This window comes from Lepisosteus platostomus, chromosome 9 (assembly GCF_059453375.1).
Source record: "Lepisosteus platostomus isolate fLepPlt1 chromosome 9, fLepPlt1.hap1, whole genome shotgun sequence".
Lineage (NCBI taxonomy): Eukaryota > Metazoa > Chordata > Actinopteri > Semionotiformes > Lepisosteidae > Lepisosteus > Lepisosteus platostomus.
Window position 1 is genome coordinate 5,384,603 of NC_142619.1, and position 16,551 is coordinate 5,401,153.

Here is a 16,551-nt window from a genome sequence, read left to right on the forward strand (position 1 = left end):
TGTGTCCATAACTTCAGATACCCAGTCATTGGATCTTCAGAACACAAAAAGTACTGAGCTTCATAATAACTGTGTTCTGATAATAGATCATTAGATACTTGAAAGACTGCTGAGATCAGTTCTTTTGGAAATTGTTTTGTTCTTTTATCATTTTTAGCCATAATCAAGATTTTCAAAAATGGTAGAAATGAATTCAGTTATAAAAACATGAGTGAAAAAAAAACATCAAAACCAACTGATGTTTGGTATGTGTAAGGAAGGAGAGAGACCTTACAAATAATCTTTCTGTTTCTCTCCTTGCTTCAGAATCTGTAACATGAGCAGTTCTTTACATTTTTCAATTACTTGGTTAGGACGAAGAGAAAGGAAAGTGTCAAAATCTTCATTCACTGCACGCAATGTGACTGCCGTGCTGTATGAGTGAAAAGCAATAATGTCATGGAAACAGAGAAAGTAAAAGGAAAGAGAAATGGGTCAGATTTGACACTAGAAGAGATGATGACATGAAAACACTCCGTGGAGCCATGAAATCTGGAACAAAAGTCACAGAATTGAGAAACAAAAAGAAGTTTACAGGCCTTTAAGCACGAGAGTAAATCAAATCCATAAACCAAGATGTTAAAAATCGCCCGCTATGAGTTTGCAAGTGTTTTTGGTTATAAAACCAAATCAATATGGACAGTGCTTTAAACTCCATATGTTGTATAGTACTGGGGATAAGAACAAACAGAGAAAAAAAAGCTATCAGCTGTAAATAAAACAGATTATATGGGAAGCTTCGTGGCTGAACATTTGATTTGCAACAAAGCTTTATTTTTTCTCTGGAAACAGTTTGATGTACTCGAGTGTTAACAAATTCGCCAACGTCCCAAATTAACAATTTAATTTTGTTTTTGCAATGTACAAAGGCCTGCGAATTATGAAAACAATCAGAGGTGTGTCTCACCACCAAGCATAAACATCACGGTATCTAGCAGCTTGGCTAAACACATCAAAAAGTTTATACAGAAAGCTTCTTAAACCAAAGGCTGTTAGCTTTTGCCTCATGAGACTAGTGTATTGTGATACACTGGTATATTGGGAGATTCCAGCTTTTAAAGCTGTTTGTAACGACTAATACAACAACAACTAATTGCATGTGCAAATTAATTAATATTGATAAGATACTCATTAATATTTATGTAATAATCATTCATAAATCCATCCATTTTTATCCAATAGAAGGCTGCGACAGGCACAAAGCAGGGTACACCCTGGTAGGGACGCCAGTCCATTACAGATCACACACACAATTTTCCAAGAGGCCAATTACCCTATCAGCATGTCTTTAGACTGTGGGAGGAAACTTGAGCACCCAGAGGAGACACACACAAACATGGGGAGAACATGCTTGAACTTGAACTTTATTGCCATACTGTATGTAACCAGTACATGTACTGGTAAAATGGAATTCTTATTTACAGAAAGTCTCTCGATTGTTAAAAAAAAGAGTAAAACACAGAGTGCAGACAGTGCATCAAGACAATATACAAACAGTAGACAATGTACAAGTAAACAAGTAAACAGTTTGAATGTAAACAATACAGATATGTAAACCATGACTGCAGATATGCAATAAATAAAATTACAATGAGGCAGATGGTGTAGGTGGGGTCCCAGGGGCATGGCCAAGTGTATTCGCCAATCGCACTGCTTGTAGGTAGAAGCTATTGAAGAATCTGGTGGTAAGTTTCCATATGCTCTTGTATCTCTTGCCTGAGGGCAGTGGGTTTGAGAGCTCATGCCCGGGGTGGTGACTGTCCTCTGTCCTCATAGAAGTGTTTAATCTCTGTGTCAACACGGCCGATGGTCTTCTGGGCCACATTCAACGTTCTCTGCAGTGCCTTTCTTTCTCGAGAAGAGGTGTTGTCGTGCCACATGGCGATCCCGTTGGTGAGGGATCTCTCGATGGTGCAGGGGTTAGAAGTTCACCAACACAGGCACTGGCATCCCCCATCGCTTGAGGCTCCTCAGGAAATAGAGGTGCTGCTGAGCCTTCTTCAAGATAGAGTCCATGTTCACAGTCCAGGTGAGGTCATCAGAAATGTGAATTCCCAAAAACCTAAAGCTGGTGACTGTTTCCACTTCCGTTCCATCAATACTGAGTGGGCTGTGAGTGTGCGGCCTGCAAACTCCACACAGGCAGTACCCCAGGTCCAGAACTGAATCCAGGGCCCCAGTGCTGCCAGGCATCAATGCTGAGCACTGTGCCCCTTCGGCGCCCTTTGTGGGTTAAATCATTTGTGTAAAAAAGAATTGTTGGCCGATCAAGCATTTATCAAACTCAATGAAAAGATTAATTGACGTTAGGCGCCTCCTTCCTGTGAGTAACAATGTGAGTGCCGATTCCATCGAACACTTTAAACATTTCCCGCATCGTTATTAGAAGAGTGGATCTGCTCTCTGTGCTCCCCTGTGGACTAGTTTTAAAAACAACTGGCCTGTAGTTGAGTGGGTGAGAGTGAATATCCGATGGAGAACTGGAAATGTGTCCTGGCAGTTTTATAGAGTTTTGCCCAGGGAGGCTTGTTAACTTGGCATGGTGGACCGAGAAACATCTACCACAAAATAAAGATGCATCTTAATATGATGGAAGTATTTGATGATGGCGTGCGTATTAGCTGGGTTCTACGCAGTTGCTTATTCATCTGGAAGGGTTTGCATGTGTTTTGGAGTGTTTTCATATGCGTTGTGTTTAGTTCTTGCCAGTTTTAACCCTTTATGCCAGTAGCAGACAAACCTAAAACGTCTGTCAGACCATGTGGCCTTGAAACATTCTCATAGGCCACAGCTCTGTCCTCATCAACAGAACTAACAAGGGATTGCAAAACCATGGAAATCCTTGATGTCTTTATGTATTTTTTTATGGATAAACCGTTTTGAAAACAACAGTAGTAAAATGCATCAAAACATCTTTAGAATCCCTCTGGGGCCTCCATTTATGTCTCCAAAGCTGCTTTAAATATAAAACTGAGAGTGGTATAGCTGGCTGGAAATTAAATTCCCCAAGACACGCAGTTACTATAATAAACATAATATAATACAGCAGTAAGACTGAGACTAATGTGAGAAGGTACTGGTGCAGTATCAGAGTAAAATAGCAGTTGAAAGAAGTTGTATATCATCTGAGCTGAAGAAAAGAAATTCAGCATTTAAGTGAACGTAGGGCTAGACATTATTGAAGAATCACACAGAGAAGGACCCAGTTAAGAGCTGAGTGGGTGCGTGGTGGTAATTTACATGTTTCCTGCACAGCTCCGCATTGACCTGCATGTTCTCACTAGATAATGACGGTCATTTTTGTTAGAGTTGTGTCACTAGTTAAAACAGGGAGCTGCTATAAGAGAACGTCCTTGGACATCGTATGCTGAACTATGTCCTTGGCCAACAGAAACGGAATCAATCCTTATGTTGAGGTTTGTTATTTTGGGCTTCTTGTAATAACGTTTCAGTTGGACTGCAACACTGCCTCTGTATGTTTCACCAGAACTGCTGTCTCTGTGAAGAAGGACCGGCCATTATAAGTAGAGGATTTATTTTGGTTGAACACGCGGCATTTTGGGATTTGTATCATTGCGCTTGGGGAATACGTTAATTGAAAACCAGAAATCTGGGTTATGTCAGTTACTAATTTTTAATTAGCTTTTACTCCTTTCGTGTTTATATTTGGGGGACATGGTTATGGCTGGGGATGATCTGTTCAAAGGGAATCTCTCAGATGCTGCTGAATGTTTTTCGGCTCGCTAGTTTCTCTGTCATTGACACAACTGGCGAGATCAGCCTGCTCGTCTTGTGGTGCAGGCCTCAGAAGCTTACTTTGTACTTCAAAGTTGGCATCCGCATTTCGCCTTTTATGGGTCTGACATGTATGAAAAGCATTTATCTGCATGGTTTGGAGCTGGTAAACAGACAAATAGAGAAATTTCACATTTATGTTGGGTTTTTTTTTTTTAACTCGTAAAAATGGATCCCAAACACATCATCTTAATCCCAGTCCAAACCAGAAGATCAGAAGACTGCAGAAAGTGACAGCTTTGTCTCAGAAAGGTCCAATTGAGCGTTTTTTTTATATGTCCTTACTTCCTCCAAGCATGGAAGTCTTGATGTAAAATTCAGTGAAATAGTTAATTAATGCACTCTTCGGATAGTATTCAGAAAAGTCTACCCCCCTGCATAATTACTGTACCTTACTTCCAATATCCAAACCCAATATCTAACTTTTTTAACTGGATTTATACCCAAAAACTCCTGTTACATAAAATGTGAATCAGAATTTAATTTTCCAGGCTGTAACTCATTCAAGTCATACAATGTTTTTCGTTCCCATTTCATTAGGCGCATAAATTAATCTAGAGGGCATTGTATATATATGGTTGTGGTAAAGAAGTATTTAAACTCCTTCATGAGAATACATCGTACTTGTGCTGAAAAGGGTACGTAGATTTGTGGTAACAAAAGACAACCAATAGACCAATAGAATTTAAAATGACAAAGTCCTTGTGAGTCCAGAATGAATTAATGAAACTATATTGTAATAAGGATTATTGTTGACACAATTTTTTCATTATTTTGCAAAATTACAACTTGCATTCTTCAGCTCTGCCAAACAAGAAGGCCAGAACAAGGACTATTTTCCAAATATTCTTTTTAAAAAATTGACCAACTCTTTAGGCCCTGTCTTGCTCGAGCGCAATTATTCCTGATGGCTGTATGAGCATTTAAAAGATGAAAATAAAACACATTTTTTTCTGTATTTTGTAAGAAGAACACATTGCAAAATTCCAACAGATCAGTCCATGAGAATATGTTTTTCTTTTGATACTTGATTGCAAATAATCAGTCCTTGATAGATCAAGTAGCTAAAAGCTCCATGCTGTTAAAGAGGTGAAGATGAGAAGATGGAATCATTGTTTTTCCTTTGGAAAACAGCTCTTTTTGAGCTTTGTAAAGCAAGGACAGATCATTACGGACCCAACACCTTGAATGAGAGTTTGCCTAAAGTTTTGTCTTCAAGAGGTTGTGCAGTTTCCTCCAAACATATTGTGATTCTTAGTTGAAAGCTAGTTCTATCTTGGTTTTACTGGACCAAAGAATGTTGTCAAATAAAACCTGTGGTTTATTTTAAAAAAAAAATTTGAAAGGTTTAAATAGCTTGTCCAAAAACCAATTCTGCTACAGTGGGTTTTTGGTGTGGTTTGCATCTGTGAAGCTGTTCATTTTTCAAACGATTCTTCTCTATATATTTTCACACACGCTGCTGCCACAAAGTTCCAGATTTTCTGTCAGATTCTTTTAGATATTGTTATAGATTATCATTTAACTTTCAACTCGTGGAATGTTTCTTCCAACCTTTGCTGTGTCTCTCACGTCTTCAGAGGTTTTCTATCATTATAACACCTTTCAGATTTTTAAATGAATACACAAGCAGCATTCCTAGATACTGTATGTGGACGTCAAATCAATTTTTAACACAAGTAATTGCTTTCCATTGCCTTCGTTCTGTTTCACCATTTTCTAAAATGTCAACATCTTACGTATAGACTTATTGGATTCAGTATGAAGCTGCTAGACTGAATGTTAGTGGCGTCAATAGCTTTTCCATGCTAGCATATACAGTATGTTACATACTGAGGGGCATGAGCTTCAGATTTAAACTGAAGTTTGGGACAGATGACAACAACCAAATCCGTTTCACCCAGCTGTTCTGAATCACATTCCCAATGTAAATTCTCATTACCTACTGTATATATATACCACAAATAAATCGCTCTGTTTGTATTTTGTCTTACACATCCTTCCTCCACATTTGTACTGTAGCTAGTCTTTAGTCACTCCTCACTCTGTATGAGGGTCTTAGCCTCCTCATTCTTTGGCCACAAGGCCAGCCCTCCGCCAAGCAAGTGATCTCAAATCTCATTTTAACCGAACACGAAATAACTATCCTCAACCGCAATCTAATTTTGGGGGTGTCGATATTCCTAGTGAAGTACTATGGGCCCCACTAATGCCTCTTGGTGTATATGGGTTTCAGAAGAGGCCGTGAAAAACAAAAGACTGACAACGAAAAATACTTTTGTTTTTTGAGAGTTTTAAATAAAAAGAAATAATCGGTTACAGGATGAACTTTTTTTTTGTGTAGACAGAAATGTTAGCATGGTTCGGTAAACCTGTTGTTCAAAACACTGAGTGATATGTGATGCTCTCGGAATAGAATGCTCAATGCAAGAGGTTACAAATCACATAGTTTTACAAATTAATAATTATTAAAAATAATTTTAAAATTTTAACCATAAACTATCTGTACAACATCTAAACTTTTTCTTTTTCAATATTATATGTACAGAATTAAAGGTAGCCATATAACTTTTAAAGCAAATATTCCTCATGGTGCAGGATTAATCAGAATACATTTTTTTTAGCAATACAAGCTTTTTAGCAATACAAGCTACTTGTCAATCAAAAATATAACATTAAGCATTTTTAAAGACAACTATTGTTGGCAAGGGAAAGAACAAATGCGTATTTTTTCTGATTCTTTTTATCACGCAATCAAGGTATTAATGGTGCGGCCAAAAAAAATACTTTCTGGTCCAATTTCTGCTTTTGATAAAAATTAATATCAAAGCATATCTGTGCTTTAAAAATCACAAATTTTGTGATGTTACCAAAGATTGGGGCCAGACACAGATTGGATTTTTTTCTGATGAAAGGACACCATTCCGAAAATAAAATGGCAAGAGGGGGAAAAAAAGAAAAGGCTGAATTAGTCTTAAATCTTACTTTTTTTTAATTTGATGTCCTTCATTTCTTTTTTCCGGTACAGAGCCCTGTCTTCTGTGGTGGCTTTGGGCGCAAACATCATCTGTAATAAAATACCGGGGCTGGCACCTCGACAGAGGGCTATATGCCAGAGTCGCCCCGATGCCATCATCGTCATTGGCGAAGGAGCGCAACTTGGTATCAATGAATGCCAGTATCAGTTCCGCTACGGACGATGGAACTGCTCTGCGCTGGGCGAGAAAACGGTATTCGGGCAGGAGCTGCGAGTAGGTGAGTATACCGGGGGGATTTTTTCAAAGTTTTCTTGTGGCTTCATGAGAGGGGATCCCCTGCTGGTCAACTACGGAAGTGCATTGTTGCCACCAAGGGAAAAAAAAATTGCCCCCTTATCTCGTACTTTCGAGGTAAATATCTCGAGATATCTCGTAATGACGAGATAGTGGTAATTACTTCGCTGTATGTACATCCTGTTACGTTGTGCACTGAACGCATCTAGAAGCTAGCGTGAACTTGGCTGGCACTTGGCTGGTTTAACGGTTGTGCCAATGTCCAGCACTGCATAATTTGTACGCATTTAGTCTCGACTGGGATTTAGTCATAATGAAATCTCGCAATTTTAAGCAAATATATAACAGAATACGGACGCGCGTTGCTGTCACCAAGGGGGGAAAAAATCACCCCCTTATCTCGTAATTACGAGATAGCAATGCCTACATCAGTGTATGTACAACCTGTTATGTTGTGCACTGAATGCATCTAGAAGCTACTGAACTTGGCTGGCACTTTCGGTTTAATGGTCGTGTCAATGTCCAGCGCTGCAGAATTTGTACGGATTTGCTCTCGACCGGGGTTTAGTCATAATGAAATCTTGCAATTTTTAGCAAAATATGAACAAAATCATTAGAAGCATGAGGACCACTTTTGAGGGATTTAGAGATCAAAGCAATGATAGTTCCGTTATGAACATGTAACAGTTCTTGGGGTCTCCGCCCTTGCCACTCTTGCCCAGCCAGTTTGTCCCTCACTGCCTGGGTGCGAACCCAGGTCTCCGGCGTCACGCAACAGGGAACTTGACGGCTGAGCTAAAGGAGAACTCCCCCAGCCCGGGCGGCTGAGATCCCTGTTATATACAGGGGTATATTTGTTACAAACAGTTAGGCGTGCAATCAGTCCCACTGCTTAAAACTGTAAGTCCGCACATAGCGATATAGGCATTATACAGTGTGACAATTGTGCTATCGCGTGATCACATACTGTAAAGTACACAAGAATTACTATCTTGTAATCACGGGATAAGGGCGAGGATTTTTTTCCCTTAGTGGGGCAGCAATGCGCAGAAGGCTGGGGGGGGGGGGCCTTTGGCCGAAAGATTTGCAGGGGGCTTTTGGATGTTACTGCTGCGAGGTGCGAAAGAGCTGACCACACCAAAAGGACGAAATAACTGCTCAGAAATTCTGATTCTAATTGAAGTTTTTTTTTAAAAAAACAGCTAAATAAACAATACGGCAGAAGACTTGCAGATCATTTAATGTCATAAATGTTGTTATGTTGACCGAAAATAGAAGAGAACATCTGTTTTTAATCTTCAAAACATGGTTGTGTCCGTTCCTGGACCGTGTATTTATGTAGTTAAGTCAACTGCAAGCAGTGGAATTATTCAATTGATATTGTTGAAAGTAAAGTATATACTCTTGATTTGTTTTCTGTAACATAATTTAATATACAGATCTTTCATTTTCTAATCTTTCGTGGCTGTTACTCCTCACTTCTGTGTTGGCTATGTGGTTTATTCAGCGGCTCTGCAAAACAAGCGCAAATCTTTTTTTTTTCTTAGACTCTTACCGTTTTGCCCAGATTTCAGTGTGGCATCTACTTGAAAAATGTCTGGCTGGATTGCAAGTTTGGTCTTGTTATCCAGTGTTTACTGGTATAAATTTGGGTTATGTCATTAGCTACCAGTGACCGGGACTCTGTGAGGCAGAGCACACAACTGGGGTTTTCTGAGAATGTCATTCATTAGTGACTGCTGTGGCCTGTAAAACAGTAGATATCAACCAGATCTCCAGTTGCATCTTTCTGCTGTCCAACAGATTACAGTGCTTAGGGTGCAAACAGTGATTTTCTCCATGATTTCATATATGTATTGCTTGACTGACTAGAAAAAAATGTTTCCCGGAATAGCTCACTGTTCTTTTGAGTAAATTCAGCACCTCGTGGTTGGAGACTTATCAGGATTGCAGTGTGTAGGTCTCCTGGTTCTGCAGATGTTTTGGCATAAGATGATGAAGACATTTTCCCAACTGTATTTGCAGTGTGGTTTTACCATATTCTCCTCACCATGGACCGCCATCTCTGGACTTTGTGTTCGGCTTTGTGTTCCGAAAATCAAACCATGATCATTTGCAAAATTGGAACAGCCTTTCAAATGATCAAAAGAGCAGTGGCCATGATGTTTTTAAATCCAAACTGCAAACACATTTGCAGTCACTGGCATTTGCTACATGACTTCCACAGGTTCCACTTTTTCGCATGTTCAGTATAAAAACCCTGAGACTTTTTGACTTGGGAGGAAACATCTGTGCTAGATGAAAGGGTATTGACAAACCAGCACCCATTTGGTTGCTAATAGCTAGCTGAGTCAAAAACATGTCCTATTTGCTTGTTCCAAACTCCCCACAACCCTTTATGTAAAAAGTGCCTCCTGTCTGCAGTTTTAAATGCACTTCCCTGTAGTTTTCACATGTGTTTGTTCTTCTTTGTTGAAATACACAAGTACAACAAGAGGAGAAGTGAAAATGGCGAAAAGGAAAGAGTCCATTTTGTTGACCATGTCAATGTCTCTGAGGAATTTGAATACTTTGGACAGGTACCCTCAGAGTCTTTGCTTCAGACCAGAAAGGTTAATTTCTTTATGCCAGTCATGCTAGAACATTGCTTTAACACTGGGAATGTATCACATTGCTACTCACTGGACTGTTTTCTATTTTTATTGCTTCACTACATTGTCTGGAAGGTGTAAATGTATATCAACATCTTCATCCTCAGTGCTTCCTGTTTTGTACCTATATTTTATGTCCTTAATTAAAAATGTCAGATCAGGTGTTTTTTGAGTTTTGAATTTGATCTGCTGCCCCAACAATGTTTGCTAATGCTCCTATTTTAGTATCTTCTTGATTAGACCAGTATCTTGGTAATCTATATAAATTAGGAAGAGCATTGCAGGTATTCCAATAAATAAATCACCACAGTTTGTGCTATAAGAACGTATCTTTACTCTCTGTTTTTATACATTAACCAGTTCTCAGTTTAAAGACACATTTCCCAGAATACCTATAATCTGAATATTTTATGGGGAACATTATCAGAAGATTTCTAACATCTAAATACACTATATTGTATGCTCTGTGTGTCCATTACAGTTGTTGCATGTCCAAAGAACTCCAACTGTTCAAAGAATAAGTTAGTTAAACAACCATAAACCCACTGTGCCTTTCCTCTAGATTCTCTACGTTACAGTATAATTATTGTTTCTATTTATGGATCTGCCAGATTTATTGATTGATAATTACTTGGTTCAGTTTTATTGCCCCTTTTATGGATGGCCACTACATAAGCAATTCTGTCTCCTGGGGATAATTTGTCTTCAACTTGGAAGAGCAGTATGAATGGCTTATGAATAATGTTCTCATGTTACCTTATATCACAAATGATAGGACACAACTGAGCCTTGGAGTTGTGTTAGTCTTGAGTGCTTATGCTATCTAAAAGCTACTATCTATACTACTATTATTCAATACTATATCAGCCTTGTAATGTATCCCAGGAGTGCCCAGTTCTAGTCTTGGGGATATGATGTGCCTAAATGTTTTTATTACCATGAATAAAACGTTTATTACAACTCAGCTCTTATTAATCGAAATCAGCCCATTGCTAACTTAATTAGAACCTTTTTTAACATGTTCTCCCAGCTTTCCAAGTAGTGCTGCCCTACAAAGTCCTATAAAACTTGCAGATATAAAGGCCTTTTTAAAACCAGGCCTTGGTAGCTCCGATGCCAACTAATACAGCACAGATTGGCATACAAGGGGTTAAGTGGAACCAGACAGGCTTCAAAGTCTAAAGATGTAAAAGGCTCTAGGTCTCTCTATGAGGTGTTGCGCTGAAATGCATTGAATAAGTTCAAGTTCATGTTTATTTGTCATTCCAGCCATATACAAGTATACAGTGGAATGAAATATCGTTCCTCCTGGCCCATGGCGCAAATACAGGCAGGACAGACAGGGTACACATAGTGCAAAGTGCAGATTACAAGGCAAATACATAGTGCAATATACACAATACACTGGGGGGATTTAAACCCTGTTTCTGGAATTGGGGTGGGTGCAAGTAGATTACAGGGTGTTGAGGAGCCTGACAGCCTGCGGGAATAAGCTGTTCCAGAGTCTGGTAGAGCTGGCCCGTACACTGTGATATCTTTCCCCAGATGGAAGGAGGGCAAAGAGTTTATGGGAGGGGTGGGAGGGGTCATTTACTATACTGGAGGCCCTGTGTCTGCACTTTTGTGCTAGATGGCAGAAATGGAAGGGAGGGAGATAAGGGTGAGAAAAATAAAATGGGACCTCAGTGCTTTAAACTAAATATAGATGGACTCAAAACCAATAATCAAGAAAGAGAATGAATACCAAGTATCATCAGGTTTCAGACAAATGGTATGGCAGGTGGAATAGTCAACTGAGTGAGGAACAACGTTATTAAAAAGAGTATAAGGGACCACAAAGTTGAACTGCAGTATTCAGAGAAAATATTGGCGTTGTACCATTTTGTTTTAGAAATATCACCCCCAGATAAAGGAAAAGAGATGGCAGTGGTTTTGGAATCTACAATTTCATTTGTTAAAGAAATGTAGAATATTGTTGTGTGTAGGACCATTAGTCTCACTTGCATAACGAAAACGAAGGCAGATACACAGTAATGTGGTACAGTCAGAAGCTTTGAATTTTTCCAAGCTGTGTTATTTGTTTAAAACTAGGAGGGTATCTGAAGGCAGTTTCTAATGAAAAACGTTTGTGTTTCAATTGTTCTTTCCCTGTTGCTTTACACCAGCCGAGACGCTTAATTCTGTGACTGAATGAAAAGTGCAGTTTACTGTAAATCCAGCTGTGGAGGATGACAGGGCACAGGCTGGCAGATATTTCATGGATGATACAGGTTTATCTTTTACTGATTCATAACGTAAAAATGCTCTTTTGCTCTAAGAGGAAAGCAAAACACACACAGTGCACGAGGAATATGTACAGCATCTTAATTACGTAGCAAACAGCTTTCGAAGATGTGGAGAAAATTCCTTAAGGGAATGTGATGTATTTCAGCCCATATTTGCTTTTCTCCCCCTATACAGCACACACGACAGTGATAAATGAACTGTGCTGATATTACCTCTGGGTATGGAGGATGTTTACAGAGTGCCCAAGGGGTTCTCTGTCAGCTGCGGATCTTAAATGTCGAGCCAGACAGAAGCAGTGTTAGTCAGCAGGTTCACTGAATGCCACTTGACTGTGAAGAAGCCATTGACAAGGCATGTACTTGATTGGAAATGAAGATGCACACTCACAAACAGCTCGGGTATACAGGCTTCAAAATAAGGAGGAAAGAAAGGTCAAGCTTGCAGGGATCAACCCAAACCGTCATGTGAAAAAAGCCTCAAGATTATAGATCCCCAGCCACTTGGAGCCTTAAATAACTGTGACATTTTAAAGATGAGAACAGCACCTTAGCATAATATAATTAAAGGTTTTGGGCCGTGTTCCAAACTCATTCCCTTCACTAACTTTGCTCAGGCTTCCATAATTTAAACAATCCTTATCTAAATGTTTGTCATAAAATTCCCAGAATGCTAAATAGGGAAGCGCTATGTTCGGAGTAGTCGCTCACATTTCCTCAGCAATCAACTTCTGCAAAGCAATTAGTCATTTCAAAACATTTCTGGAAAGCATTGGTCATTGATTATGACCACGAGGAGCGACAAATTCTAAGCGTATCAGAGGTGGAGGGTGGATGTTTATTCATTATTTTCTGGCCTAATGACTTTTGTAGGAATAAGTTGTGTTCAATATCAGAAAATATTTTTTACTGCTAATTGTAAGGGGCATACATAAGAAATATTACCTCATACTATTCCGGCCTACTTAGTCTTTAATCAGTCATAATCCATTAAAAATATGTTAAAATACTGTCCGGTTTTGTATTTTCATTTTGAATCCATTCATTTCAATTATATCCGCTTTAATTTTTTTTTCCATTTTTCCTAGGAATTCAAAAATCGTACTTACAGATAGTTAAACATCCACTCGTTTAAAGAAATGTACTGATTTTCCCCTTCTGTGTAGAAATATACCAAAATGAAGGGCTAGACCATTTAATTTTCAGTCTCTCTGGGTGACTTCATCTCAGTTATAAGAGTCTGGAATGACACAACAGAGACATTCCACATGCATTTGTGGACAAAGTTGGGTTTTTTTTTCAGAACCATATGTTATGATTTGTAAAGCATGTAATGCATTTAAATAAGCTTGATAGCTGTAGTACAAACACTGATGGCTATGAGATTATTCCATCAACTAATATCTAGAAATCTAGAAATGATCTTTGATCCATCTGTCTTGTGACTGTTTCTTTCAGTCACACAAGTTTGGTCCCTTTCCTCTTTATCTGATGCAGAAAAGACTGAGTATGTTTTTGTTCTTAGCAGAATTCATTACTAGATTGTTTTATTTGCTGGTGCTTCTGATTACATGTCGAGATTACTAAGTACAGCTGCCCAGCTTCTGACAAAATCAATCTTAAAAAAATTACGCTGTTTCTATTTCATATTTGTTGCATGCTGTCAAATGTTGCACTGATTCTAAAATCCTATTGTTGTCATACAAGGACTTACTGTAAACGGCTTTGCTACAGTGAATTTGGCAGATCTCCTTGAAACCTACTCTTCTTCTCCAAAGTTACAATCAACAGACAACTGCAGACTGCTTGGTATCCCAAAATTACAACTGTGCTTAACAAACATTGGCATTGGCCATAAACTGTATCCCATAACAGACAGCATTGCATCCTGAAACTATGACTGTGCTCAGAGAGGACCGGGCATTTTACTGGGACACAACACATTTGTAGAACTAATAATAATAATAATAATTCCTTACATTTATAGAGCGTTTTTCTGGACACTCCACTCAAAGTGCTTTTCAGGCAATGGGGACTCCCCTCCACCCCCACCAGTGTGCAGCCCCACCTGGATGATGCGATGGCAGCCATAGTGCGCCAGAAAGCCCACTACACATCAGGTATCAGTGGGGAGGAGAAGAGAGTAATGAAGCCAGTTTAGAGATGGGGATTATTAGGAGGACATGATTGGTAAGGGCCAATGGGAAATTTGGCCAGGACACCGGGGTTACACCCCCACTCTTAACGAGAAACGCCCTGGGATTTTTAATGACCACAGAGAGTCAGGACCTCAGTTTTACGTCTCAAGGATGACGCATTTATACAGTATAGTGTCCCTGTCACTATACTGGGGGATTAGGACTCACACAGACCGCAGGGTGAGCACCCCCTGCTGGCCCCACTAACACCTCTTCCAGCAGCAACCTTAGTTTTTCCCAGGAGTCTCTCATCCAGGTACTGACCAGGCTCACACCTGCTTAGCTTCAGTGGGGCTGCCAGCTGTGAGTTGCAGGGTGATATGGCTGCTGGCTAGAACTTTTTCTTAGAGACTCAAAATCCATTTGTGTTTTTAAATCACGACTTGAAAACTCATTTTTGGTCACCTTTTCTAATGCGCCGCTTTTTATTTTTTTATTGTATTACTGTGACAGGCTGAATGTAAAAAAAAAAAAACAGCTGAGATGCGTCTGTAGTTTGGTAACTTTTATTGCTGAAAGAGCCAGGCGCCGGATTACAAACACAAGAAAAACACACACACACACAAAACCTCAGACATAAAAACAAGCTGACCACAAAACAGAGGGTCTGTCTCTAGCCAGGTACTGTCGTGCAATCTGTACAATATCAGTACAAGGATACTAACTCTTACTATGGAGGTTTCAGCTGTCCAGTTCTGCTGTCCTCTACTGGAAGCAAAGCACTGTTTAAATAGGCAAAAGCATAGCTTTAACACAGCACTGTGGCCTCTTAAGATATGTACTGTATGATGTCTCAATCATCTATTTTCAATAGTGCAAGAATCAATTATAATGTTACATTTTCTGAGAATAAGATCTAGAGATACACAAAGTCAACAAATACAGACAGTACCTAATACATGGTCAAACTGCTTTGTACTTTAATCTGAATTAGATAAAGCAAAGGATTTTCATTCCATGTAATGCATATTGTTATGCAGGTGTTATTTTTTTCCTTTTCAGTGTTCTTTATGTTTGGTGCCTTTTCCTTTGAACCCTACAGCAAAAGTTTTGTACATGAAATGGGAAAATATTGTAGCTAATTTTCAATGGAGGTGAATGAATCCGATCCAAAGAAGGCCTTTATGTGTTTCTTATACAATCTCCTTACAGTATGGCTGCTATTGGTATATTACTGTACCCTGCAAACTGCAATATAAGAAATAACATTTTAAAGAGTACTATTCATAGTGAGGTTTATCTTTGTAATTTATTTTGCTGAGTTATTTCCCAGATTTTTCTCCTTCATATTCTCTGAGGTTAAGCAACAAACTCGAAGAGCTCCAGCCTAAATCTGTAACAACTGGAATCTAGAAAAAGTGCTCTAGAAACATAAATACGCAAGAGAATTAGGATTAATACGTGTAAAGACCAAGTAAATCCACAAAAAGAGCACATATTGTTGCATGGTAATGTAGTAATTTTGATTACATTTTTATGCTACAATGTACACTCCCTGAAATTGAATCAATAACTTAACTCTTAACTTGCAAGATAAAGTAAGGTAAAAAGTTGAATTCCATGATGGAAAAGAAACATGATAAAATATATATTGGTCAAACAATACCACATGCTCTTGGTACATGTTGAAATGCATGAAAATGTGGTAACACTTTACAATTTGACCATGGTTTTATTTACATGCAAACTAATGCATAATTTCCTAAGGCGTTAATATAAAACATATTTTAATACATCACTTCCCTTGAACTAAACTAAAAAAGCCACTTAATGTGAAGTGTTCCAACAGATTTCAAATCTATTTCATACATCCATTCATCTATACTGAATATGTATTGGTGAAATATCTATAATGCTCACATTGCTAACTGTGATGTAATATGGTTTTATTACCATTTTGTTTCAATTGCAATACATGTCTAAAATATGCTTTTGCAGCATGTTTCTTTATGTTTCTCTTCAGTTTGGGTTGCGGTGAAAGAATATATTAATAGAGACCCAGTGGCTGAAGCATTCAGCTGTGTGAGACTTATGTGCTTGGGCTGAGTTTGTTGGTTTTTTTTTTATTATTTTGGCGTAGAGTAGGAATGTTTTCTAAGGTTTGAAAAATGAGAATAAACCCGAAAGCTGATTTTCTGTCACTCAGCAGCTACAAAATGTTTCAATTAAGGGAAAGCAAGGAATGTTCTAAGTGTAAATGTACAAAGATAATGTATGCATGACCAGGAGTCGACAATGCCCTGAAATTCAATAATTAGTAAAGTGTAATTAAAAACAACATGCACGGGTTTTCGGTTCTAATCCAGCTGTCCTT

At 38.7% G+C, this 16,551-nt stretch overlaps 1 protein-coding gene across 2 annotated transcripts in view; it reads left to right on the forward strand.

Moving 5' to 3' along the window:
* wnt7bb (wingless-type MMTV integration site family, member 7Bb) overlaps window positions 1-16,551 on the forward strand; it is a 69,740-nt gene that overhangs the window by 17,680 nt on the left and 35,509 nt on the right. For both annotated transcript variants that reach the window (XM_088646649.1, XM_088646648.1), the window contains exon 2: window positions 6,863-7,089. In XM_088646649.1, coding sequence (XP_088502775.1) covers window positions 6,863-7,089 — 227 coding nt within the window. The remainder of the gene's footprint in view (window positions 1-6,862; window positions 7,090-16,551) is intronic.